This window comes from Punctularia strigosozonata (assembly GCF_000264995.1).
Source record: "Punctularia strigosozonata HHB-11173 SS5 unplaced genomic scaffold PUNSTscaffold_1, whole genome shotgun sequence".
Taxonomy (NCBI): Eukaryota; Fungi; Basidiomycota; class Agaricomycetes; order Corticiales; family Punctulariaceae; genus Punctularia; species Punctularia strigosozonata.
Window position 1 is genome coordinate 2,893,494 of NW_006767433.1, and position 25,625 is coordinate 2,919,118.

The 25,625-nt window shown below is 54.0% G+C and overlaps 8 protein-coding genes across 8 annotated transcripts; 1 reads left to right on the forward strand and 7 right to left on the reverse strand.

The window, feature by feature from the left end:
• Positions 1-117: 117 nt before the first annotated feature.
• PUNSTDRAFT_59423 (uncharacterized protein) lies at positions 118-974 on the reverse strand (the record flags this gene model as incomplete). The annotated part of the gene is made up of 6 exons (XM_007378990.1): positions 118-170; positions 222-294; positions 348-502; positions 560-655; positions 722-843; positions 895-974. The coding sequence occupies 6 exons, from the start codon at positions 972-974 to the stop codon at positions 118-120; spliced, it is 579 nt and encodes a 192-aa protein (XP_007379052.1).
• Positions 975-2,191: 1,217 nt separating this feature from the next.
• On the forward strand, positions 2,192-5,352 carry PUNSTDRAFT_95736 (uncharacterized protein). The gene is made up of 5 exons (XM_007378991.1): positions 2,192-2,440; positions 2,495-2,627; positions 2,686-3,169; positions 3,226-5,057; positions 5,111-5,352. Exons 1-4 carry the CDS (start codon positions 2,288-2,290, stop codon positions 3,314-3,316), a joined length of 861 nt encoding a protein of 286 aa, XP_007379053.1. The 5' UTR covers positions 2,192-2,287; the 3' UTR covers positions 3,317-5,057; positions 5,111-5,352.
• Positions 5,353-5,565: 213 nt separating this feature from the next.
• PUNSTDRAFT_95738 (uncharacterized protein) lies at positions 5,566-6,845 on the reverse strand (the record flags this gene model as incomplete). The annotated part of the gene is made up of 4 exons (XM_007378992.1): positions 6,750-6,845; positions 6,434-6,695; positions 6,150-6,380; positions 5,566-6,071 (listed from the first exon to the last, which is right to left on the reverse strand). The coding sequence occupies exons 1-4, from the start codon at positions 6,750-6,752 to the stop codon at positions 5,566-5,568; spliced, it is 1,002 nt and encodes a 333-aa protein (XP_007379054.1). The 5' UTR covers positions 6,753-6,845.
• Positions 6,846-7,806: 961 nt separating this feature from the next.
• Positions 7,807-10,629, reverse strand: PUNSTDRAFT_57394 (Cas1p-domain-containing protein; the record flags this gene model as incomplete). The annotated part of the gene is made up of 6 exons (XM_007378993.1): positions 7,807-8,901; positions 8,955-9,112; positions 9,164-9,420; positions 9,480-10,332; positions 10,381-10,464; positions 10,515-10,629. 6 exons carry the CDS (start codon positions 10,627-10,629, stop codon positions 7,807-7,809), a joined length of 2,562 nt encoding a protein of 853 aa, XP_007379055.1.
• Positions 10,630-11,029: 400 nt separating this feature from the next.
• Positions 11,030-12,862, reverse strand: PUNSTDRAFT_57403 (rhomboid-domain-containing protein; the record flags this gene model as incomplete). Its single annotated transcript, XM_007378994.1, has 15 exons — positions 11,030-11,115; positions 11,166-11,205; positions 11,255-11,414; positions 11,515-11,681; positions 11,740-11,761; positions 11,816-11,872; positions 11,929-11,952; positions 12,003-12,040; positions 12,095-12,141; positions 12,193-12,227; positions 12,282-12,381; positions 12,434-12,489; positions 12,539-12,597; positions 12,649-12,737; positions 12,790-12,862. Coding segments are annotated over 15 exons (1,053 nt in total), but the record flags the coding sequence as incomplete, so codon positions are not given.
• A 776-nt stretch (positions 12,863-13,638) lies between these two features.
• On the reverse strand, positions 13,639-15,327 carry PUNSTDRAFT_95749 (kinase-like protein; the record flags this gene model as incomplete). The annotated part of the gene is made up of 6 exons (XM_007378995.1): positions 13,639-13,906; positions 13,961-14,049; positions 14,112-14,384; positions 14,437-14,578; positions 14,632-14,890; positions 14,943-15,327. The coding sequence occupies 6 exons, from the start codon at positions 15,325-15,327 to the stop codon at positions 13,816-13,818; spliced, it is 1,239 nt and encodes a 412-aa protein (XP_007379057.1). The 3' UTR covers positions 13,639-13,815.
• A 3,304-nt stretch (positions 15,328-18,631) lies between these two features.
• PUNSTDRAFT_110273 (uncharacterized protein) lies at positions 18,632-19,493 on the reverse strand (the record flags this gene model as incomplete). The annotated part of the gene is made up of 3 exons (XM_007378996.1): positions 18,632-18,697; positions 18,763-19,134; positions 19,317-19,493. 3 exons carry the CDS (start codon positions 19,491-19,493, stop codon positions 18,632-18,634), a joined length of 615 nt encoding a protein of 204 aa, XP_007379058.1.
• Positions 19,494-21,346: 1,853 nt separating this feature from the next.
• PUNSTDRAFT_129778 (uncharacterized protein) lies at positions 21,347-24,340 on the reverse strand (the record flags this gene model as incomplete). Its single annotated transcript, XM_007378997.1, has 1 exon — positions 21,347-24,340. The coding sequence occupies one exon, from the start codon at positions 24,338-24,340 to the stop codon at positions 21,347-21,349; it is 2,994 nt and encodes a 997-aa protein (XP_007379059.1).
• Positions 24,341-25,625: the final 1,285 nt, after the last annotated feature.

Here is a 25,625-nt window from a genome sequence, read left to right on the forward strand (position 1 = left end):
GAAACCAAGATTGCCACAGCCATTCGCATTTACATCCTGGGAAAGCAATACAAGGGAGAGTACATGGTGGTCTAGGCTATTCTGAGGTCTCGACTTCCGTCAATCGTGGGCTGAAGCTCATCCATAGCACCGAGAGAATGAACTAGGAGGCAAGGCACAAGGCCACTGACCTGACAGCGGTTGGCCTGAGGCTCAAGTTCGAAACGGCGGAGGAGACTTACCTTGAGCTATGCTTGTCTCCCAGTCTGTCGATGCAGAACGATACAAGTCGATAGCTGCCCGCGCGCGCTCAATCTAGGCCGATGATCGGCAAGTTGCTACGTTATAAGGCTACACTTGTTGCTTACGGGATCATGCGCCCCTTCTCCGATATGGCGACCCATGAACTGCCAAACGAGCGTCTGGAGACCTATCGTCGCATTTGGCTGGCGTAGGGTATTCCGAAACGGCTGATAGAGTGCCAGGTCGCGCGTATATATGGCTGGATGAGGTATCCCGAGAACTGAAGGGTCGTGTATTATGTCAGTCACAGCTTATTTGCACTGTATACCGCGCCTACCAGATAGGTCGTTCCATAGACTGTGGCCGATCAGTATTTTGCCTTCAATGAGCATAGCAACGTGCCGCTGAACGTCAGAAAAGTAAATAGTACGCCCTATGCGAGATGTGCGTCAGAATGCATATTAACCCAGGACAACATGAACGTCACACTTCGACTTACCCGGTGCAAGGTTGTCGGCAGTGATGCCTGTGGTCGCGGTCCTATAGTCTGACACCGGCATAGTGGGAGTGATATATGCCTCCCACATTATTTCGCCTCGGTAACCAACCACCGCGACTCTTCTGTGAGGCCAAGTCAGGGACCGGCGTCCGAGTCTGAGGGAAGGAACGCACGCGACCATAGATGTTGTACCTCCAGGTCCAACGCCTACAGAGCTAGTAGATAAGGCGATAAACTGTCCAGCGCTTGGCATCACCATGAATGTGTGGTGGAAAAGCCTCCACGTCCTGGGCCATTTATACTCTGCGGAGAGCGGATTGTTTATTGAGATGCAATGTCGAAGGGAGAACAGATTTCGTGAGGATCAACGAACGACATGTGCGACATCGGATACCTGTCGTATCCAGTAGTGATTTGGCATGGGATTCCATCTAAGCCTAGGAGTGTACGGATGGGCGTATATGGAAGCAGCAGGTAAATGGGCTTGATTAGGCATGCGTGCACCACATGCGCGCCATAACCGCATCTTTCGTCGTGATATGCGATGGGGCATGGTTTCGCAAGAAAACAATCCTCCGCAATCCTGCCTGTGCGTGTATTGATTAACCCGAGATTCAAGCGCCGGCGACGGTTCAAGTTCAGCAGATGGACCTGACTCTCGACTCGCAATTGACTGTCGGGTTCACTTTATTTATAGGTTGGCCTCTTCGGTGTTGCGACGAGTGATCAGGACGCAATGCTGGGAGCACGAAGATCAACTCAAAACGCTGAGCTCTTTAGACGACCGATAATGACTGATGGCACGCGGAAAGCGCGTCCCGGTGCATGGCTCACGCTGTTCCGAGGACCGGGAGAATATGCCGTCCTGTTGCCTTCCAATAATCGGCAATGACGAGGCGGGGCTAGATGCAGATCGCAGAAGACAGTAACACCAAGTCGACTGATGCCAGGCGTAGATGGCAAGCTCGGACGGTCTGGAGAACCAGCACTGAATTGGCCCGTGGCGTCACTGCGCAGACTGTAAAGCACATTTCCCGTTCGTGACGTTGTCCAGTCCCGAGGAAGGGTGAAGACAACAATGGCGAGGGAGGATCCAAGGTGAAACGCGTTCCACACAGCATGAATCCACACGCTGACCTCAGTCAAGAGACACTAATTGGACGTAGTGGTGAAGGAAACTTGATATGCCCCGCAGGATCAGCGCTTCCCAATCGGAGTCGCAAGAAAGTAGTAAAACCTAGCGACGCAGAGCCGGGCGTGAACAATCGATTCGGTCCCGCTGGCTGTCCATACCACCGTTTCGTCTCGCCAGACACACATATAGGTTGAACCGGACAAGTCCAACAAGCCCTGAGGAACGACACCGTAGGAGGAAATCCGTGGGGGCCAGATATTGCGGCGCTGTGCTGCAGCCTTGGTCGATCAAATGCATGATCCACATATTCACACGTACACCGCCTTGTGCTTCGTGCTACGTATGTGATCCAGTCTCGCAACTTCACCGTGAACCTGCTCGTACGTTTCCGCCGGTCGTCACTACCTGCCCGCTTGGGTGTTGAGTAGGCCATGGTCAACAACGGTGATTTCCCCGCTGAGAACACCCAGTCGGACTCAGCAGCGGAGGACAGGCAAGAGAAGCAATGTCGAATCTGTCTCGATGGCGAGGATCCCTTGCTCGGTCGTTTGATTCGGCCTTGCCTGTGCAAAGGATCTATCACGGTATCATCGACCACAGCTTGTTGGTAGACACCATCTCATCGTCAGATTGTATAGTATGTACATGTCAAGTGCTTGCAGACGTGGCGCATGTCTTCCCAATCCGAAACTGCGTTCTTCAAGTGCCCGCAATGTGGCTACCGATATAGGTTTGCCCGTACTCGAATAGTGGGCATGGCTAGCAATCCCGGTAAGGATATCACTGACTATGTTATGTTTCGTTAGACTAATATGCGTGCGTGCCATAGTCATCATCGCAGCGGGATCTGCTATCTTGTTCACTGTTCTTGTCCTATGTTCCTCGTTCATCACCACAGCGTTCTTGTCACCATTCGAGGACGATATCGATACCCGCCATTCTGGAACGACGTACTACTATTCATCCTATGGCGGTTTCTGGACTTCTCCATGGGACGTCGGTCGTGATTTAATACGCGCATTCCTCCGGATTCTGAGGGACGAACCAGGGATAATCGACAAGACAACGCTTTCGTCCGTTCGTGCCAGAAGCAGAGCGGGTTCACCTCCCGGCCTGGTTTGGCGCCTCATCACCCGGTTCCTTCTTGGCCTACCGGTCGTGGGCGCTGTAAGCGTTGTACAGCTCCTGTTGTCAATGCAACTGCTCGGACCTGTCCATTGGATAGCAAGATATCGAGGAAATCGTAGACGAGGAGACAACAGGGATGTAGCTGCTCTGATTGTCCTTGCTCTTCTGATCGCTGGTGCTGCTAGGTTCATATACACCCGAACCATATACTTCACACTGACTGCATCTCTTTTGCTTTTAGAGCGCTGTATCAAGTATATCGATGGACGGAAAGGTGGACGAAACGGTTATTACTCAGAGCAGAGGATGCCATCCTGGAGGTTAATACTTAGTGTCTGGGCATCCGAATTAGCCATTCCGTATTTTGTAACATACTCTATGCAGTCTGGCTGATATTGCTACCAAGCCGTTGCATATACCGGGACCGGCGCGGTAGTCCCATAGCAGTCCCCCACTACTCGCTAGTAGATCAAATACACGTCCATTAGTCACAGTGGACGGATGGCTGCCATCCTACGAGCGTCGGGGCGTATTTGGCTGGCTCTACGCCGTCTCCCGATTTTTAACCTAGCGTATCGTGTCCGTAGTTGCCTCCACTTCCACCCTTCTTCGCCACGTTTAGGCCATATTCGACTGATCCGTGCACGAACGAGGGCAGCACCTGTAACACAACCTCGGCCAACATCCAAAGCGACCCCTTGCCCTCCGGTAACTTCGGTCGCAAGTTTCCACAACCGCCTTGGGTATCCCATCCTCTCTTCTCCGCGCAGGACCATATTGACGATACCAATGCGTTTCTCCTTGAGCGCGAGCGAAGCCACCCGACGCCAGACGCGTCGATCTGCGATCTCATCGCCCCATTTACGGATGAATTTGCGGGTAAGCCTCAGCGCGCGTGTTCCACACATGCGTGTTCTCTTCAGCGAAGCGAGAAGGAGATACAGGGTGGTGGAGGTCGGCTTGATATCCGGACCATGGTGGAGAGCCTGCGCCACAACATTACGTGCAGCGCGATGGGCTTGGAGAGATCCTTGCGTTTTACGAGCGAAGGGCAGTAGCAAAAGGTGCACGAGCTTGAGGCATTTCGCGCGATATCTATCATCCAGCGGGGTCGACAACTCGCGAAAGTATCTAATGACCGTTTGCAGCGCTAGTTCCTGGTGTCCCATGCTCGTCAAGGCCTGTACCATCATTTCGAGGATGCGAACAGGCGTCCTGATCTGCTGCTGCTTTGTCATGTGCGGTATCTGCTGCAGAAGGCATTTGTAGCGGTCGGCGTCCAGGGCAGTATGTCGCGCAGGATCATTATCGGAACGCATTGGCGTCTGAGTGGCATCCCGTAGTGCCCCTCGCTTCGGCATGTAAAAGAGCTCTAACCATAAAGACAACAGGCCTCTGGAGGTAGGTGGCAGCGAGGCAAGAGCTTGATACGCCTCGTCCCACTTGTTTGTTCGCACCAAGAGCCGCAGCACAAGCTTCCTCGTTTCTCCGTTCCAAGGAATCGATTCCCGCTCCATTTGGTCAAGTATTGCGCGGGCAGTTCCAAAAGCGGCTTGCCTGATGGAGAGCCCAAGTAGGACATTGCATGATTTCGTGGAGCGCATGTCAGGGGGAAAAAAAGAATGGTAGGCGATGAGCGATTGCAGTGTGGGCGGGGACTCCACTTTCTGGAGAAACGATAGGATGAGTTGGTGGAGTTGTGTACGTGACTGTGGTATCGGAGCGTGGAATGCTGGCATCGTGCAAAAAGAACCCGAAGCGACTGTAGGTAGGGTCACTGACGCGTCAACCCAGGGCGGCTTGAGGTTCTGTGCAGGAGTTATCACTGCCGTAGACCTTCCCGGGTCCGTTGCGGTGAAATCACTGTCTCGTACGCTGTCAATGTCGGCTGGTGCAACAGTTGTGCCCCCATGCACTGCGCTCCGAACGCCGTGTGTAGCCGTCCGTCGCGTGAAACGGTCGGTACCGGGGCGAGACTGTCGTTGTGCGCTCAGCGGAGGTCCTGGCTTTCCCTTGGACGAGCCCCGATGAATGTCACCAGCGGGACGGGTAGCCGGAGCACGACTCTCCGGTCTGCTGCTGGCGTTGAGCAAGGGCAGGCTGTCAACATCATGCACTGAGCGTACCGGGAAGAACGTTGGCGAGAGGGACCTGCTCCATCCGCATCCGGAGGTAGGACTGACACGCCGCGATGACGATGAACCGGTCCACGGACGGGTGCAGCATGAACACGTCTCATCCACGCCCGGCCAGCGGCAAGTTGGAAGATGTTTGCGAGCGAGACTGGTTTGCTCAGGTTCCGAGCGGCATGATGGAGCATGCATGGGCCTTGCTTGTCGGTTTTTTTTGTGGTATTCGGCCACCAGCCGGTAACGAGCGAAGCGTGAGCTCGGAGGTGATCGACTTGAAGAGCCCGTGACAGCACGTGCCGAAACCCGCTCTCAACGTCGTCGTCCATAACTTTCATTGGAGGCAAAGCGACATATAACTGATACAGGACTATTGAGCGAGAGACGGACCGTTGTGCAATGCAAATCGCGTGATATGCCAGACGCAGGAAAATAATGAGTGACCATCCATATCATAGCTCTTCCATCGTCTCAGGGAGGCTCTGACGTCCCAGCAGCCAACCCGCCCTCGCGACAAAGCGATCCCGTATCTCTCGCATCGCTTCTGTCCCGTGGCCCTTGGCAAGCGCGAACCCGTCCAAAGCCCGCATCCAACTCTGCACCATCTCCTGGCCGAACATACCGCCCTCTCCGTTAACCACAACGTCCACACGATCCACCCATGCCTTCCATTCTTCCAACAGTCTTGGCATTATCAACGGGACGAGTGATGATTGAGTTAAAGGAGGTTGATCCAGAATTTGCGAGGTTAGCGACTGGAGGAACTGGAAGCCTTCTCCCGGGTGTATTCGTTCCTTGAGTTGAGTTCGTAGGGCCGTATTTACGGAGGTGGATTGATCTTCCGTGGGTATGAAGGAAAAGTACGGAAGGTACGAGAAACACGTTGAAACGAATTCGGATATGTGGGGCCGAATACGGGATAGCACGTAATCGTCGCGCATGACAGACTGGGTCCCCCCTGATGCAGGAACGTGCTGTTGTTGGGTGTGCTGTCCGAAACCAAAGCCCATCGAGGAAGCGCCGAGTCCGTTAGGACGGGCACTTCCGAAGGACGTCGAGCCGAGAGTGCCAAATGAAGCCGAAGAGAACGATGTGGCGTTCGAATATGGGTACGCATCGCGCAGCTTCTTGGCTGATATGCTGATTGATTGCAAGGCGGTTGAGAGCGTCGGTCGAGGTATGAGGGAGAGAACGAGGGGTTTGAGGGATGGTTGAGAGGTAAGCAGAGAATTCAACAAGGGGAGCAGTGCGTCCGACGGCAGACTAGCTGAGAACCAGGTCAGCTAGTCGTGCGCGTAGATCCAGTCCGAGCCACCTTACCCAACAGTAAGCCAACATCCACGTCCGAGCCATCTTCTTGAGTCGTGCTCTTTCCTGCTTTGGGCTCCTTGCCATCTCCACCGCCGCTTGCATGGGTAGCCACCCGTGCTCGTTTGGGTACAGCTCGTTTGGGACGCTCCGGGGTTGGACTCCTGTCCATCGCCACATCCCGGCCAGTACGACTATCGTTCTCGTCTTCTTCTATTCTACGTTTCTGAGGGCGTGTCGTGTTTGGAGGCGTTGACGATGAGGTTAGCACGTTCTAAACAGAAGCGGCTGTCGGCTGATGTGCTTTACCAGAAGAATAGCCACTTACCATCGCCGCAGAGAAGGGGTTCGCATACTGCAGAGTAGGAGGGGCGTCTTTTTTTGTCCTTAGTGGGAAAGCGTGAAAGGCGGGATTGTGAGTCTGCAGAACGCCCGCCATAATGGTCGTAGTGTTAGTGAAAGACGCAAGTAATGAAATGCGCCCTTAACGTGCCGACGGGGAACCTGCCCTGCATCCGGCACGTGATGTTATATGGTCACTTTCTTTCGCGCTTTGTCCTGACTAGTGACCTTCACTCCCTTCGCTATCCAGGCTACGTTTCTCCTTTGGCGATGTGAACACTTCAGAGTGAGTTCTATCTTCCGGCTTACCATAACATGATGATCCATACGAATCGCTACATCGAGGCTACGGCCCGTGAATTGCAAGAATATACCCAAATTTCTGAGCATAGTGTTGCAAATTTCTGATACCTGCTTGCTCATGTCATCAACAGGACTCAGCGCCAATCAGGTCCTCCCCCTTGGAGCAGTCCAGATGCTAAACCCTGAGGCATTTCCAGAATGCCCAGGAGCAATCATAATGAGTTGGTCCACAGTCATAATCGGCGATTGGCGATTCCGATACATGGCCTGAGAAGGGTGATAGCTTTGTCGCACCCACTTGCTGTAAGTTTCCTCCAGACACGCATCCGAAAGGATTAGTCTTTACTTTCTACTCGAGATTGCCTAGCACTTGTTGAGTGCATGAGGATCATAAGTTCCCTATTACATGATCGTCCTGCTTCCCCTAAAGCCTACATACAGCTGCTGACTTCCTCGTCGTAGGATTCCTGTGTGTGGAAGGCATCGAATCGTGAGTGTCGTTGCGAAGCGCGTTCATGATTACACCCAATCCATGTCTTCCGAATTATCCCGAGACGATAATCACACTGCTGTTAATTAATGATCATCTTGCTTCCTATTCCAGAGGATTGTTGGCTAACCTTACTCCTTCCACGTAGGCGAATGAAATGGCGTTTCAGCTTGTTTGATATGGTGAGAATGCAAGGAGTAGTCTACTGTATGTGACGAAAACCGTCTCCAGAATCATGTACGACTGTACATTATGACGATGGCCATAACATGTTCAATACCCACATCGCGACCAGACCAATGCCCAACTTCACCATCAGTCCGAACCTCCATTGATAACATCCGCAACACACACGCAACCTTTGGTTCGATGTGTCTGAGGCGGAAAGACGTTCCGCCCACCCTCTCCCGATAGGCCTTGCCGGTGTGTCAGGTTCAGGTTGCGCGCTGTCCATGTCATTCTTGCTCGCCAAGCTATCCTCGTTCGGGATCAGGGTCGTTTCACTTCCGGACGTGGATGCCGGTCTACGGGGATCTGCGGCCGTCGGGAGTTCTGTCTTCACGTCGCCACATATCCAGGCGGTGAGTTCCCCGGTAGCGTCCGCTACGCGATGAGAAACATAGATGAAGACAATCGTCGTAATCACCATGTTAAGTGATCGCCACTGGGTACTCGGAAGAACCAGTAGAATGCCCTTGGTGTCTCCGGCTAGCCAAAAGTGGTATTGGATTATGAAAGTCTCCAACGAGCAGCCACCGATGAAGGCAAATAACCGGGAGGAGGTCGATCGCAGTGCAGGTGTTGCGTTTCTCAAGGCAACGAAGGCGAGCACGGGAACGAATGATATGTATGGATGCCACGCATTATAGGCGAATTTTGTGGGTTGCGAGAGTTCGAAGACAAAAAACCACAGCAAAGCGACGGTCGATAGCACGAGTGCGGTTTTGACAGCTGCTGGCCAATGAGCATGATCGGTCAACCGATGCTCCCGAATTTTGATGTACGCCAGCGCTGTCAGCATGCCAACGTAGACGATCCACAAATCCAGCGTGAAGCGAAATGCCCATTCCCTGGCGGACCACCTGATGCCGCAGAAACGTTCCAGAAATTCAAATATCATGCCGAGCAGACGGGGCTCCCTCATGAACCAGGTGACGGCCGCCATGGATAGGAGTATCTTTGCAATCAGAAAACCCGTACGATCGTTGAGGTGCGATCCAAGCGCCATCGTGACGTAGATGATGAGATACCAGGAGGATACCAGTGGGGCGAAATAGTAGGATATGTAGTCGGTGTTCATGACGTACGCGAGGAGTAGAGTGTATAGGTTCAAACGGATGAGAACCTGAAGGCAGTGCGTCAGATTCATTCAGGACGTGACTTCCCAAAACTGTGTACCTGTGCCACTCTACGGAGACCAAAATCCGCCTTCTTCACGTAAAAGGTCGTATGGCCGTAACCAGTCATGAAAAGGTAGGAGGCGACCAATACCCTGATCGGATTGTATATACCGGGGATTTTAGATGCTCCAAAATAGTGGTAGATAAGAATGGCAACTGCAGCAATCGAATTCAGCATGAAGGCTAGGTACGTTGTGTAGGGCATACTTTGCATCCATCCCTTCCACTCATCTGTTTGCTTTCGATTGAGGAATCCAAGATCCTTGTCAGCACGTTTGATTGTTATTAAACCCGCAAGTAAGGCCGAGAAGGCCAAGATGCTAAATATCCATGGATCAAAGTGCTTGTGTTCCTTCAACCAAAATCCTGTGCGATCGGCGATGAAAACAAGCGCAAGAGAGACGCTCATGATCATGGATGGTGTCATCTCCTCATAGAAAGGGGACCCTGGAACAGAAACGAGCCTCACTCATCATCATATGTCTGAGTTCCACAGTGGGAAGACACACCTTTATGTCGGGACAAACACCATGTTCCAGGACCCCAGAGAAAAAGGACGAGCAACAGAAGCCCGTGCAGACCTGATATGCTCGGATATTTACGGCAGCATGTTGCATCCAAGGGAAATTTTGTGGGGAGATCATCGTTGCACGCCAAGTTCAAGAGTATGTTGGCCTGAGCCCTAACGATAGCGTCAGAGAAGTGAAGGCCATCGTCCGTCTCATGCGGGTCCAGCATCTGGTTGAAAACCAAAGGTAGCGCTATGAGGGGTTTCGGTGAAGGCATGAGAAGACGCGAAGCTGTTCCGTAGACAGTGCTGATGCGATGGTACAAGTCAGAGTTCATTGCGTCAATATCTGACAGTCTCATGGAGCTGGCTCTGTCTGGAGACAGCTTCCACGGTACCACCGGTTGGACGGGGAGTATCACAATCTGATCTGCTGGAGGTTTCAAAGCCCCTAACAAGGTGGTTACCACGTCCTCGATCTGCGCCTCCCACACCGGTAGGCCCCCAGATGAGTTGGAATATCGCAAATACCACAGTCCACCTCCGAGAACCAGCATCGCCGGCCTTGGCGGGGAAGAGGCGGTGGAAGGTGCGCCGGTTTCATCCAGAGAGTTGAGGAAGTTGTGAGTTTTGGACGAATTCAGAAATGGGTCCCATATGAAGGATAGGTACGTGCCAGAATTCGATTGTAGTGAATGGTCTGAGTGTTTGTGTTGGTCATCCGGGGGTGCAGTTGGGAGTGATGGGTCAAGTATGTGTGAGAGCTGGAAGAACAGCTTGCGAGTGACCGAGTCCCCAATGAAAACAACTCGTTTGGACCCTGGGCAACGACTGGAGTCCGCGGAGGTATACGAGTGCATCATGCAACCTGCAAAAGAGTCACCCTCAACGCTCGTACAGTGAAGCTAGCGCGTACCGTTCGGCTGCCAGGCCTTGAAGTCACTATCAAACCACTGACCCTCATTCAATAAAGCACCGCAGTGTTGAGAATCATAATAGTCTGCCTGATCGTGAGCTATTGCGATCATAGCAGTGTGGCCAAGGGCGTACCCCATACTAAGAAGCGGACCAGACCGCTGAAGATGCTGACTGCCAGCGCCGCGGCTGCTAGGTAATGGGGCCATAGGGGGTTCCACGAGTAGTAACTGGATTTAACGAGAGTCATTTCTAACTAGTTTCGACGGGAATATCAGCGAGGTGCGTGGTCGAAGGACGGGCCGGGTATCATCACTTGCGAGGGAGAGTTGGGAGTACTACTTATTACGGGTGGGTGGATGATCGTGACGCGGACTCAGGCTAAATTTAGTCTCATCTCTCGAGGCGCCGACATAAATGCATTATTCAGCTGCATGTTCAAGCGCATAATAATGACTATGAGTATGTCTATTGCAACAGATGTCCGTGATGAATGGAGAAGACAAAACGATCCGTGTGGCTAGGATTGTTTAACTCGTCGTAGTCGACGTCGTCAAACCTTGCGTTTCTATCAGTCCAAGTTGTTGCCTATACCGGTGCGCGACTTACCTGTTCCTTTGCAATACTGCGTTCGGCGGGAGAAAGCGGGATCAGTTACGAGTTTGGCACCGTGGCAGGCATCGCACCTGATTCAGTTTCAGAGGAAGGCAAGACAGATACCGGCAACCAGGACAGGCTGTAAAAGGTTCAGATTTGTATCACGCAGCCCAAGAGAGGCCATCTTACCCGCATTTGGATCCGTTGTATAGAAGTTGCGTATGAGAACCTGGAAATTGTTGAGGGTACTGCACGAGCCTATTAGCGATGACACTCACAACGAAGAGGACGATTATGAGAGGTAGGGCTACCAGACGGAAGCCCCAAACAACCCCTTTGTGCTGTTTCGTCACAGAAATCACCGGGTAGAAGAACATGCCAACAAGCAGGCCCATGAGGAATCCACCAAGATGAGCTAAGGGTAGATTCAGTGTCAGCCTCCGAACTGTTTACGTGATCGTCGACTTGCCAAAGTTGTCCACATCTAGGATATGAGAATAAAGCATGATAATGAGAAGGCTGGAGCAATAAATTGCACTTACAGGGTATATATCCCATTGCAACACCTAGCAGAAGTTCTACGATCATCCACGCCAACTGCACAGGACTATCAGCAAAAGACAAACGCATCAACCCATCAAGACTCGCCTTACGGCCAGGTCGATAATGATATCTCCAATGAGCTAAAAGGTCTACCCATGTCACCTTAGGATGAGGCATCAACGGTCTAACGACCAAAGGCTATAAAAAAAGGGAAACAAACCGCAACTGTTCCGAAAATTGCGCTGCGCGTATGATGTCGATACACCCACGTAACTAGGTCGACGTGCGACACTCACCCGCTAGCACCGGTGCTAGGTAAGCCCACTAGTGCGAAATTACCACCCAGAACATTCCTGACAATATACGTGTTAGCTAGGTTATGGAAGATGCGTCGCCATCTGGAATTTACCCGAATATCCCCGCCGCGAAGTAACTTAAGGAAAAGTCAGAGTCTCCAAATCCACGGGTGTGATGCTCACGTACGTCAGCAGGAATCCCCCAGATCCCATCTCACGCTCAATCTGCGCATCAACAGAGTGGGTTACATAACAAGATCGAAATGCAAAGAAGAGTACCTGAGCCGATACGGTTAACTGGGCCACCATGTTCAGCAATATGTGAACTAGGGGGCAAAATCAGCGAAATGGATGATTGAATTTATTTGCTAGCAAACCTATTCCGGCATGGAGAAATATCGGAGTGATGAAACTGTTTACTTGCTCAATACTTCGTGGCAGCTAGATGAGAGAGACCTTGACACACCGGAACCATTGGTTGGGCGTCTGGCTATGGAAGCCACCGAAACCACAAACTTCTTCGAGATCGCAAACACGAGTTACAGGATTTGCCGTGTTGTTAGGACCTATGTTGAGAATGAGTATGATCCGGATACGTCGCCTACACTATGTCCTCACACGCGAGCTGTGTGTCAACGGGAATAGCAGAAACGTCCTTCATACAAGCAGGAAATCTGGGAATATGCTTCGACATAAAGATGTCACTGACTGGTCAGGACTCACCTAGCTCCCAGATGAATCAGACCGCTTGAAGACGGTCCCAGCATAGGATTGACGACCGGCTACAATCTGAGGTTAGAAGAAGCAGCGACGAAAAGCACACTTGCCCATACCTTGAAGGAAAACGGATTTCCTTGCTCCTTATCGTTGTAAACAAGCTCGTAGATCATAACGCCAATCATGGCCGCCGTAAGAACCCAGACTGAACAGAGTGTGAGCACCCTATTCGCCTACACCGGCCTATTCATATCTACCAGCAAAAGGATATCGCTGCCGCCCAATACCGCGTTTCTTATCCTCGATGCGTTGCGCTAGTGGGTACTTTCCCTTCTGGAAGAAGCGCGCGAGAGGCGAAGTATCTTGACGGGCATCTTCCTGTCTGGAACCGAATATATCTTCACTGTCACCTTTGCTGAAAGGAAGATATTCTGCATGGAGTGGTCAGCGTAAGGGAAAGCCCCAAGTGGACCAACGCACCTGTGTCCTGCGGAGGTAACCGACTACCATTGGATCCCGTTGGATCCTTGACAAGCGACGAACGACTGTGCTGCATTTCCGTATCCTCGTGTTCGTTAGACTGTGGCATGTCTGAGTACGGGTCGTAGTAGTTCGAGGAGTGCGACAGCCCATCCCCAGAGTTCCTTGATAATGACCGCTCCCGCGCGAGATGTTCACCAGACCGAACACGGTCTTCGTGGTCCCCTGTAGTGGCAGAGTCCTCGGAACTTCGTCTAGAGTGCCCAAGGGCTATAGGGGATGCCGCAGCAGGTTCATTTTCGAAGTAAGGTTCGCGTTCGAGGCCAAGAGTGCTCATACGATGAGCCTCTGCCGGCGTACTGACAGTAAGCATGCCGTGGCCAATGTTGGGGTCGGAAGGGAGGCAGGGGCAGCGAACAGGCAGAACTTGCTGCTATGTATTCACAGCTGCAGGTGCAAATACGTTTCCAACGCGGCGGTGTAATAATGCAACACCAAGGCCGCGCAACGCAGCGTACGTGAAGAGCGGCGGCCTGCCCTTGGCAGAGCTGCGCATGCATAAAACGGCGCCCCTCCTCACTCATCGCCTCCGAATGAATATGCATTTATTCCTTTCGTGCATGGGCATTAGAGTGTAGTACATGGGTCAAACCGGACGACGTGCGCTGTGAGTAATATACGCGTGCAAAGATGTAGTATCCAAAGACGATGACAAAGGTGATGAGTCGCATACAGACAAAATAGTGGTGGGGAAACGAGTGATGTCAGGAAACCGTAGGTCCGAGTAATGGATGAAAGAAGACCTATTTGAAACCCTGAAACACCCAGTTCGGGGGAAGTTTAAGGTACGGGTGCAGGCGCAATTCGGCGGCCGGGGGCCGCTCATCCGGATTACTATAGTGATAAACGTCAACGAACACACCATCATGGCTTATGACAGACACTGACATTGCAAAGCATTTGAGGCGGAAGTCGTCAGCAAGAGGAGATAGCACAACGTCGGCGGGAACAGGAGGGCTCGCCTCCTTCCCATAAAGCTGTAGCAGGCGATGAGCTCTGCTGATCCAGCTGTAGGGATGCGTAGACCGGCTCAACGTACCTTGAACATGACCGCAACCGCTTCCTCCTCGTTCCATGGTCGCCGACCGGCCCACATTTCGAGGACAACGCATCCAACGCTCCAGATGTCGATCTTGGTATTGTAACCTTGTTTTCCGGTCTTTACAACTTCTGGAGCCATCCAGAAGACAGTCCCTTGCATGGCCGTGAACGCTGCGCCAGCGTTCATATCGTCCGTGCGCTTTGAGATCCCAAAATCGGAGATCTTGCATACCCCGGAAGTCTCAACAAGGATATTATCGGCCTTCAGATCCTACAATGGGGTCAGCAAGTCGGAGCAATATCTCAGAACGCCGGACACCAACTCGGTGGAGGATGCCTCTTGAATGAAGGTATTCCAGGCCATTTAGTATCTGCTCCGTGAAGGATTTTGTCACATCTTCGTTAAACTTGCCATGCTTTCGTAGGCAGCTGCCGATGGATCCACCCGGAACGTATTCAAGGAAGCTGCGTGCAGTCAGTCAGTTGGAGGGGATCGCACAAAGAGTAACTATACAGACATGCTAAGGAAGCTCGGAGTCTCTTCGAACCCGAGGTATTGCACGATGTGGGGATGGTCGAGGTCCTTAAGTGTCTCGCTTTCAGACTTCAGCGCTTCCACTACAGAGACCTGCCGGGTGTCCTCCTTATCGCTGAGCGTGCGTGGTATTTCCACTTGCTTGACCGCAATCATTTCACCAGTAGTAGCGTTCAACGCTAGGTAGACGCGTCCGTAGGTACCTCTCCCGATCAGTTCTCCGCGCACCCATTTGAAGATGGCTGGGATGCAGAGCTCAGTAAGAGACCTTTCGAATGGATGGTATTAACCTACGTTTGGGTCCAGCAGTGGTAGGCGACTCGGGAACGGTTATCATGGACTGTCCCTGGGCTGGTGTGACCTCTTCCAATTTGCTCCCCCACAGCTTTGTACTTCTCTTCCGTAACATATCATTAGCAGAGGAAGAAGTAGCTTGCATGCGTGAAGTACGGTCGATTCGGCGCTTATGCTCTGCAGCAACTACTCTGATAGACTTCTTGTGACGGAATTGTTTGGAGGAGGCTGAAGCAGGCAACATGGGAATGGCCGGGTTCTCGACAGACGTAGGCGACGTGCCTCCAGATGGTGCTTCAATGACCGGTTCATCGAGATTATGCTCCGGAAAGAAGGTATCAAGCCTCTCATACACATCCTCAGCAGGAGGGCGGGCAAAGTCCATTGCTTTCCGGAACGGCTCGATAGAGCCTTGAGCGGAAGGATGTGCTGGAACCGGAGGAGGGGGGAAAGACGGAGGTGGCTTCGGTGAGGAGGAGGCAGGAGGTAGAGTAGTGCGAGGAAGAGGAGGAGGCGGTGGTTCTTCAATGCGTAGAGGTGGTAGCGTCGGCCCTTTGATGACGGACTTTGGTCGCGAGAGCCACAGCGATGTACCGGTGTCATCGTCATCATCGTCGTAGTTTTTCTGACCTGAAAAGCTGGTTGAGCTTGCCACCGTTGAGGTTCCCGAGCCTATGATCGCCGCGAGTGCTGAGTTGGAAGGAACCAAAGTCGATGGCTGACGTGAGGTATTGGGTCTCGGCGCAGGAGCAGAGGGAGGGGGTGGTAAAGGAGGCAATTGCTTGCTCTCTACCTTCTGCTTGGTCGGAGCGATCAGCGTCGACTCTCCTGATGGATTCAACATTTTCATGAGATTGGCATGTTGTTCCGGGCGCAATGTCCTCTCTGGAGAGCCAAAATCTGGTTCGTGTACTGAGGGACTTCGTGGAGGAGTCGTGTTGGGTCTAGGTGCTCCCTCCGATGGGGAATCATCGTGTAGTTGAGAGGGGGCTTGCAGTGAACGGCCGGTCGTGGATGGACGAGAGCTTGATTGGCTGTGTATCGGGCGAGGCTGTGATAAGGGTGAACGCGCGGGAACGTTGTCTTCCTGGAATGGTCCATCGTCGGTCCAATGCGTAGGAGACTGAACACGCCTTGCATTATGAACAGCATTGGATGCGGAAGATGCAGTTCTATCACCGGTACTGGAGGTCGGACGCGGATAGGGTTCTATACCCGTACCAGGTAAAAGGCCCGCGTTGGTAGAAGGTGACGACGAGAACGGGAGAGGAGGGGCAGCACTCGGCGAGCTGTTGTAATTGGGCAGCGGACGCACGTTGCGCGCGATGGTGGGCGACATCATACGCTGACGTTCAGGCGATTTCGGTAGCATTCCCGTAACGGGTCCAGTAGGAGGTGGACGAGACGGTGACATGGGGTTGCGCATAGGTTGTCCGGGGGTCAAAGCACTAGGATGATTACTGCCATTTGTGTACCCAGCCCGCAGATCCTGCATACTCTTAGCCATCATCCTGGTCCATACGGCTTGGCCTGGTCCAGAGCGGGAAGCATGACGAGGATCGTTCAGGGACGGCGGAAGACGGGATGATGCCCGAAGATCATTCGAGTCCACAGGCGGCTGCGGAGCGGGTCCTCGAGGAGGGTTCGGAATGTGCATCAGCCGGGAACCAGGGTTAGTATGATAGCGCGCGGGGGACCGTCGAGGGTCACGTTCCCGAGGGCGATGGGACGAAGGTTTTGAAAGCGCTGACGCGCTGGTCCCGTCTGCAGCTCTTGCTTCGCGGTCCACCATGACCCATTCTTGGCTGCCATCACTACCTTCTACGCGAACGCGGTCGTCTCTCGATTGATCTTTCAGTGATCTGTTCTTGTGGACTTCGAACCGCTGCCTCGGTTCTTTCCGAGATGGCTGCCGCCGAACGTCAACTTGATCCGTCTGACTGGATGATGGACGAGAAGCACGTTCTCCTCGTTCTGAGACGTCCGACCCGGCTCGCATTCGGGCACGACGGTCCTCTAGCTGATTGATCCGTTCGAAATCCGCGGTCTTGGGCGATGCTTGAGCCTGGGTAGTCGGATGATGACGCTTGACTATTTGTAAAGGAGGAACGTCACCCATTGGGGGCCTGACAGGAGATGGCGCGTCGGGCGGTGATTGAGGCGCAAACGATGCCTGAGCAGCAGAAACGAATGATGGTGAGGGCATCGGTACAGCGTATTGCCGTGGAGGAGGACGCATGGTGGACCGATTGTCGTCGCGATCAGCATTTTCAAGATCGTCAGAGACCGAGGCGTCGTATCCTTTAGCCTCCGCAGGATATCGCTCGCTGGTTGAAGACATGCTGTCACCCGTCCTTGATCGAACAGGCCGAGGTTTGGGACGTAAAGGATAGGTCTCTGTGCCGTACGGTAGAACCGGGGGTGGAATAGTGTTGATAGAACGTGATGATCCGGACGACGGGATCCGCGGCGGAGGAGTTGCATGAACCTGTGCTGACGAGTGTGAAACCAAAAACTTCAAGTTTCCCTTTGAATCCCCTTGCTCCCTGCTCAAAAAATACAACTGCTCGTCCGATAAGGCCTCGCTGAGCGCGTATTGAGCGAACTCTGTGCGATAGATGGAAAATTGAGCTTGATCTTCGTCGGATATTTGAACCTGCCAGTTACATTCAGAGGCGGGTTTCTTTGTCCAACAGTAAGTATGCCTCACCTTGCTGTATATCTTCTCCCGGATGAACGCGCCATCCTGAGCGCCTGTGATGTCGACGGCGAAGTACTGTTCCGAGTCCGTCGTCACAGCTATGAGGACCTTGTCCCCGGGCGACGCGCGAACGGAAGCAGTAGCATAGGCATCGGAAAGGGGAGACTATGGGAAATCAATCATCGGGGTGAGCAGTGGAACAAACGCCAGGCTGACCGATGGAGGACGACTGGTGCTTGACCCAGTACGACTGTGAGGCGGCTTGCTGGACTGTGTCTGAACGTTCTCGAGATACGGTGGGCGGGATGGCTCCCGGGCTTGCATCTGGACCTGATCATAGGGTATACCATACTGGTCCTGTCTTTGAGGGCCTTTCATGGGTAGGTCGGTTGGAGGAGCGACCTGTCCAGGCGTGCTTGGAGGAGGTGTAGATTCGACGGCGACAGAGCCTGTGCTGGCTGAAGAAGGGGAAAGAGGAGGAGCGGCGGGCGGATAGACATCTCCAGGCAGATTGATGGAGGGTCCAGGGACGACCTCCTCGTCGCTGTCCGGGTTGGGATTGGCGACGATGAATATCTGCGTCTTCTCGCGCGCGCGCCGGGGACGAGCGCTGGACTTGTCGATGTCCATGATGTCGTGGGCGGACGCAGGCCGGACTCAGGCCGGACTGGCGGGCGCGGCGTCGCGGTCGGTGTGGGCAGATGGCCCGGCGCGGTCGTCCCAGGTGGCAGCGGTGGACGCGTCTCTCGTCTCCGACGGTCTTTCGGCGACGAGCACTAAACAAGCATCGTGCACTGGCAAAGCCGCCCACCGCTTAGATAAGCTCCGTTCCCTCGTCCGCTCACACGACGCCCACCGTTCGGCAACGAGACAGCAACGAGGACACAACGAGGGTCCCATTAATTCCACATGCATATGTCAAGAACCATGATACAACACGAGGGTATGCACAACGTCCGAATCCTACTATTAATACATCCTTCCTCCGCTATATAGCTCGCCCCGCCCCACCGGGCTCGCGGCGGTATGCTGGTAGCTCGTCGCCAAGGTCAACCTGTAAGACCGTCACCATCGCAGCCATGGCCATCAGACCGGACGCAGCAGCCAGCCCAGACGCACCTTGGGAAACTCGGCCCGCTCATCCAGAAGGCCTTCGCCCCAGCATAGCAACTTGAGAAGCCCGACCAGTTTGGCTTCTTTCCCCTGGCTCAAGCTTTCCAAGATAGCCGCGTTCACCTCGCCCGCCGTCTTCATCCTCTGCGCGGGAGACAGCAGCTCGGCGATTGCAGGTGGGGCGCCAGGGGCGGATTCAAACGCGAGCAGCGCCATTGTGCGCTCCAGCTCTGAGAGAAACTCGGGGCTCTCTTCACCACGCGGCGCGAGTTCCTCCTGCGCAAATTGCAAGGCCTCGGAGATACGGCCGAGTCTTATGTATTCGATGAGCTTCTGCTGCTGGAGATGAAAGTATAAACCAGGGTTTGTATCTAAGATCTGCAATAGTGCAATCAGCATGTGCGATCGACGACGAGCCAGGCATGTGGATCCGGAAAATCATATTGAAGACTGAAGTTTTTTGGTTGGGTCTCCTCATCGGCGCGAACGCCTGAGAGTGGTGCATGAAAGGTATAATCCTTTGAGAGAACCAGAACAAGCCTCGGGCAACGAAGACTAACCTCGGGATTGAGGTCATTGACCAGTGCAATCGCATTCTCCACGTCCCCTCGCTGCAATGCCTCTCGGATGCTCATTCGGCTTTCGATGCTGTCGAAGTCGACTGGCGGCGAGAGGTTGGCTTCTTGCGAGAATTCCTCCGCGGCGGACTTGAAGCCCTCGATTACAAGGTAGTCCATGATGAGCCGGTTCAAGTCACTAGGGAGATGATGAGTTAGTCTCGAAAACAACAACGTAAAGCGGGACTGGATGTGAATCAGATAATACATGCAATTGTTAGGGCTCAGCAATGGAAGTTCAGAGAGATTCCCAATGAAGATGCTCATCCTCAAAAAGGGCGTGTGGAACGCAACGCTCACCCTTTGGTGACTTGTACTTCGTGTAGGCGCCGCTCCCATTCCTCTTTTCGAATGGTGATCTTCGGAGGGGGCTAGGCGCATGTGGATTAGCGAGATGTGAAGCGACAATCAAGGACCGTGCAAACCATGGAAGAGACGGGGAGGGGGGAACGGGCGAAATTTGAGGAAAGCCCAGTCTCGTACGCGTCACCAGCAAACCATGTGCCTGATGCCACGACTTTTCCGCACATGAAATACGACTAGCTCAGGGTCTAACATGACACATTCGTTATGACAGGCGTTTGTGCGTACATACACGGCGGTTGGATCAGAGTTCCGACATGTGTTGAATTTATAACCACGCGTGAACCAGATTTTGAAAATCGGTCGCTCAATCACGAAAGAAGGAAACAAATATCTGTATTTTATAATCTCGTGTATTCAGCACGCCTTTCAGCATTTCCAGAATTAATGAATAGGGAATTTAAAATGAACACCATGCGCGTATCTACAGCTACATTACAAGAACAATTGGGCATATATGATACATCAGATCTTCAAGAATGCGAGTGGTGAACGTGCATATTAGAATTTTGAGTGCGCGATTTTCAACGGACGAGGCGAGAATTTTGAATTCGATACCGATGCATATTGAAAGGTCCAGTCAGCGCCCCGTGAGCACCCGCTCAGTACCCCATGAGCGGGTCTTCAGCCCCCGTCGTCGAGATCCGCCGGCCGACGTCGCTTGCCACATATGCGACCGACTACGAAGATTTGAAGGGCGATGAGCGCTGCTCGTCTCAATCGGGTGATTAGCTAGAGCAGCGGCATATGTTAGTCAATGTCATAAGGAAGAAAATAACGACTTACGACAACGAACTGACACGGTCGAGGGCGATTGCCGCATGTTTCTTGGCCCCATCCATGAGGTGCCGGACCCGCCGATCGAGCTTGAGCTGCTTCGCCTTCCAGGTAGTCCTCGACGATGGCTGACACGTCTGGGGTGAGCTATATCGCTCAAGCTGATGCTGGAAGAAGTTCTCCGCGTTTTCGGACCACCAGCCTCGATCAACGACCGAATTGCGCCACGTATCGGGGTGGGGCCACCACGAAAGACCAGTACTAGTTTGACCGATGATCAGCTCGATCTCCGCGGTCCGTAGTCGATCATCGCACAACTCCACATTGCGGTCGGCTAGGGTGAGCATGATCCTATGGCCATCTCTGTCAGCGTTGGCCGATGGTCCATCCAAGGCCACGCTGTAGTCGAGCAAGTGATGAACTATCCTCCACAAGATACCGCCACTCAGCATGGCTGCGCGAAGAACCGAGGGATGGTCTCAGAGATACGCATCGCGAACCTCGGTATAGGCGTCGTAGTCGTCAGGGGTATACAAATGATCCACAGCACGAGGGAACGTAGGCACTTGAGGGGCGAACACAATGCTGTTGTCATGAACATGTCGTTGAATTTCATACAAACCAAACGTGATTCCCCTCTCGAGCAACCAAATAGTAGCCTCATCGACGACAGTAAGGCTCGGATTGGTGATGATCTCGATGACGAACATCGGGTCGCTGAGTCGGAGAAATGGACCGCTTGGTTGGCTTTTGGCGTATAAACACCATCCCTCAGGGCCGGAACCGAAGCGGACACGTTTACAAGTCCAAAGGCGAGTCAGGCGACTCGCCAGTCATCCTACTGAGTCCCTGCGGTATAACCACGCCTTCGGCGGAGGGTACTTAGGACCATTCAACGGGGCCTTGACGTGATGCGCTTGTACGATTGACCGCACGAACCCAACAGCTTCCGACGCTGTCTGCGACGGCAGCCCCGCCACAGAATGAAGATCGCCTTGCCCAAGAGGGAAGAAATATCCAAGGACTTTATAAACCTCTGAGAGGTCCTTGACGTCGAGCGTGGAGTCGATGTCGATGTCGATGGGGCCGGGGTTGACTTCCAAACCGAAATGATCTCTCAGAAGGTCGACGGGTGATCGAGTCGGAAGCCCCAGGTCATTAGGATACCTGTTGATGGCACGCATACGAGGAACAGGGATCGGGGCGGGCGCAGAGACCGCACCAACCCCATCCACGTTCATCGAAACCACGTTCAATGACGTAGCGACCTGATCACTTGTAAGTGTGGGGGCGGGCGTCGAGGCAGACGCGGGGACGGTGGCGGGCGTCGGGGCAGGCACGGGGACGGTAGCGGGCGTCGAGGCAGGCACGGGGACGGTGGCGGGCGTGGGGGCAACGGTGTGCTCCGATGCGGCCTTGGCGTCTACGTGCATCGACACCACAGTCGATGACGCAGCGATCTGACGGCTTGTAAGCGCGGGGGCAGGCGTTGGGGCAGGCACGGGGACGGTTGCGGGCGTCGAGGCAGGCACGGGGACGGTGGCGGGCGTGGGGGCAACGGTATGATCCGATGCGGCCTTGGCGTCTACGTGCATCGACACCACAGTCGATGACGCAGCGATCTGACGGCTTGTAAGCGCGGGGGCAGGGGTTGGGGCAGGCACGGGGACGGTTGCGGGCGTCGAGGCAGGCACGGGGACGGTGGCGGGCGTGGGGGCAACGGTATGCTCCGATGTGGCCTTGGCGTCTACGTGCATCGACACCACAGTCGATGACGCAGCGATCTGACGGCTTGTAAGCGCGGGGGCAGGCGTTGGGGCAGGCACGGGGACGGGGGCGGGCACGGGGGCAACGGTATGCTCCGATGCGGCCTTCATGTCTATATCCATCGAAACTGCGCTCGACGACGTGTCGCGTGTGCCTGAAAGGGAGTCAAGTTCGTCCACATCCATGTCTGAAGGTAATGATATTGTAGCCGTGGACCAGGAGCCTGGAGCGATCGAAGATAATGCTGCAGAGGCAGACGAAAGATTGGACCACGTCGAGGACGAAGGCACATCCGACGACGTCACGGAAAGCCACGGAGATATTGACGTGGCGGAGGGTAATGTAGACTGTGTTGACGATGTTACCGAGGGGGACGCTGACGGCGGCGACGGACCTGGAAGAGCTGGCATAGGCACAAGCTCCGGTGACGACCGATATGGGGGCAATGGTGGGTCGAAGTCGCAATCACGATATAAAGCAGATGTGAAGTCATCGTCATCGCCAGGAAGGGAGACGGCATCCTCGTATTCGTCGTCGGAGTCGGCATATGGGTCACGACCAGGCCGAGAGCGCTCGACATAAGGGTCAACGAACAGTTCGCTGAGATCCCATTCATCCAAAACGGAGTCGTATTTGCATTTCCGAGGGGCATAATCTTCCCATAATTGTTCACGCCTCTCGTTCGTGACCCTTCTCCTCGCAAGCGCACCCGTTTCCGGATCCTCCTCCCAAACATAGAAAACAGCACTGCCGCGTGGCGACGGCTGAGGAAATGTGCTCGCATATCTCTCCCTGCTCAGCCGCAACTGTTTCAGTGCTGCGACTTCCAGATGTTCGATATAAAATTCGTGATAATCACGGCGACGGGTATGGAATGCAATGAAACTTTCTCCTTTGCGCCAGGGTGGGATGCGAGGAACAACCTGGCCAGCTTTGTAGTTCTTCTTTTCGTAATTGGCGGCCGTGTCTAGAGGCTTCACGTTCCCGGAAATATGGGGAGGGACGACGACGGGTTGTATGCCAAATCCTGTAGCGGACGGGACCATCGGAACTGAGGGTGACGCAGGTTGGGATTGAACAGGTCGTGACGGCGACGGAGCAGATGCGAGCCAATCCGTGTTGTCAATGGGCCATCCCAAGGGATTAACCCATCTGGAGGGTTCATCCCATGCAGTGCCCCATCCACTAGATGATGTTCTGGATGCCCCCGAGGGAGCATCGTGAGAGGAAATCTGCGATGATACCGGCGACGTCAGATAGCCATCGCTCCCGTACGCAGGCGGGCCCTTGAGATTGCGGGCAGGGGGTGCGGGGCGCCAACTGGAGGGAGTAGAGCGCCAAGAAAGCCGATGGTTGCCGATATCAAATGCGTCCCGTACTTGTTGCTCCGTTGGACGGAGAGCAGGGTTCATCCCGGACGGTAACGACATGACGTTGTCGGGCGTACCCCAGTGGATGTATATGGGGACGTTAGAGTTGACGAAGAAATCGAGATGCTCGCGTAACTCCCAATCGGGACGCATGAAAAATCCCGCTCGTGATGATTTGAAGTGATTCTCGATGATCCACGATTGGCTCAGTCGATCGATGAAGGCCGCACATGTGCCACCACTCATAAGTACACCCCGCCAGGCCTCATTAGACTTGTTGAGGTTATTGACCAACGCCGCTAGATACGCCAGCTTCGTAGCGTGTTGTAACAGCGACAACCTTGCACACCAAGCGGCATCGCGCGCGCGCGCATCGTCGACGAAAAGATGGTAATTGAACGAATTTGGTTCAGCGAGCGAAGGAATGCGTTTGGCAAGCGTGGATTCGGCGCGGTCCGGGATGTTCCTGAGGTACAATTCCAGGGTGGAAATTGCGGGGAGGAGAGCTTCTTCCAGACACTGCCAGTCCCCAGCTGCCGCCGGGCGATACTGCCCTCGATACTCCTCCAACTTGACAGCGAAGCGAGGGACATAACTGAGGGAAGCCAGGAAAGACCCAGGGAAGTGACGAACGGTGGGGAAGAAGGCAGCGAACAAGCAATCATTGCGAACCCATCCACGCTCGTGCATGGTCTTCAGACGCGTACTCAATGGGGTGTATTTGTCGGATGGTATGTCTTCAGCTGGGGCGTGGTTACGAGTGGGGGAAGCAAATAACTGCCCATGGCGGATGAATACGTAAAGCATGCTAAACAAATCGTGCGTCAGTGTCGGTATGTCTGACAACAAAGCGGCGGACTAACGTCGGTTACCAACTGGAGGGGAACCTTCAAGGGTAGAGAAATTGGAACCGACGCGAGGCGATGCTGCAATCAGAGCGTCAGCCAATATATGGCGCCAGATGGAACTTCAACGCACCGAATAAGAACTCGACGAAGACGTGTGAGACACCCAGGACGACGCGAGGACGTAAGAAGACCACTCCTCTCAGACGACGCGACGAATATGGGCGATGGGGAAACGAGATACGATGGCGCGTAGGAGACCACTCCCCTACGAACTTCGGATAGGAGACCACTCCCCTACGAACTTCGGATAGGAGACCACTCCCCTACCGACGTAGCTAGGGACGACCGGAAAACGAGAGCAGACGAGGGTAACGACGACGAGGAGGTAACGAAAGCAGGCGAGGTAACGAAGTGCGGAAGATAAGACGGAGTCCGAGTGAATTCGAAGACCGTTCTGGGGAAGGAGGTTTTGGGGAGTCATGCGCACGGACCACGCGCACGGACCATGCGCAACCAGTCATGCGCGGTCGGTGCTCGGAGTCACTGAGTACCGCTCACCTTTGCCTTCCTCGCCATCACGTCCTTCGGGCTCGCGATGTGGTTCGCGAGTGCCGCTTCATCGTGATCGTCTCGTTCGTCGTCGCCAGGACCATGCACAACCAGTCATTGTCAGGGCACGGCTCCCACACTCGCCTCATGTCTCATTGTTCTCTTCTTCTGCTTCCGCTTCTGTCCCGTTTCGTTCACTCCCCCTAATACTTCCGTCTCCCTATTCGGTCGCGCTCTCCCGCGCCCTCCTTTTGGCATCTCCCCTATTTCGTTCCGTCGCTCGGCGCTCCTAGGGCCTCCGCACTCGACCGGCCTTCCTAGGCCGGTCCACCGGTCACGTGTCGGGCGTCCGAGGACCCTCCCCTTCTCTCATTGGACCATCTTTCGTTGCGTTGATGGATTACTCATCTACTATATAGTCGCCTGTCGCACCAGGGAGCAACCCAGACTTGTTCTCTCAGTTGCCTCCCTGCCTTGTGCGACAGGTATGTGTATTTCCCCTCGTATCCTTGTATATATACTCAGTTGCCTCCCTGCCTTGTGCGACAGCGTCTCCACCGCCGTCCCGAGGGATCCGC

What these genes read in the sequence shown, in the direction of transcription:
- PUNSTDRAFT_95736 (XM_007378991.1), top strand. Translation starts at nt 2,288, where the DNA reads ATGGTCAACAACGGTGATTTCCCCGCTGAGAACACCCAGTCGGACTCA. An exon ending in TGTGCAAAGGATCTATCACG is followed by an intron (nt 2,441 to 2,494) that starts GTATCATCGACC and finishes CAGATTGTATAG; the next exon opens with TATGTACATGTCAAGTGCTT. An exon ending in GGGCATGGCTAGCAATCCCG is followed by an intron (nt 2,628 to 2,685) that starts GTAAGGATATCA and finishes TGCGTGCCATAG; the next exon opens with TCATCATCGCAGCGGGATCT.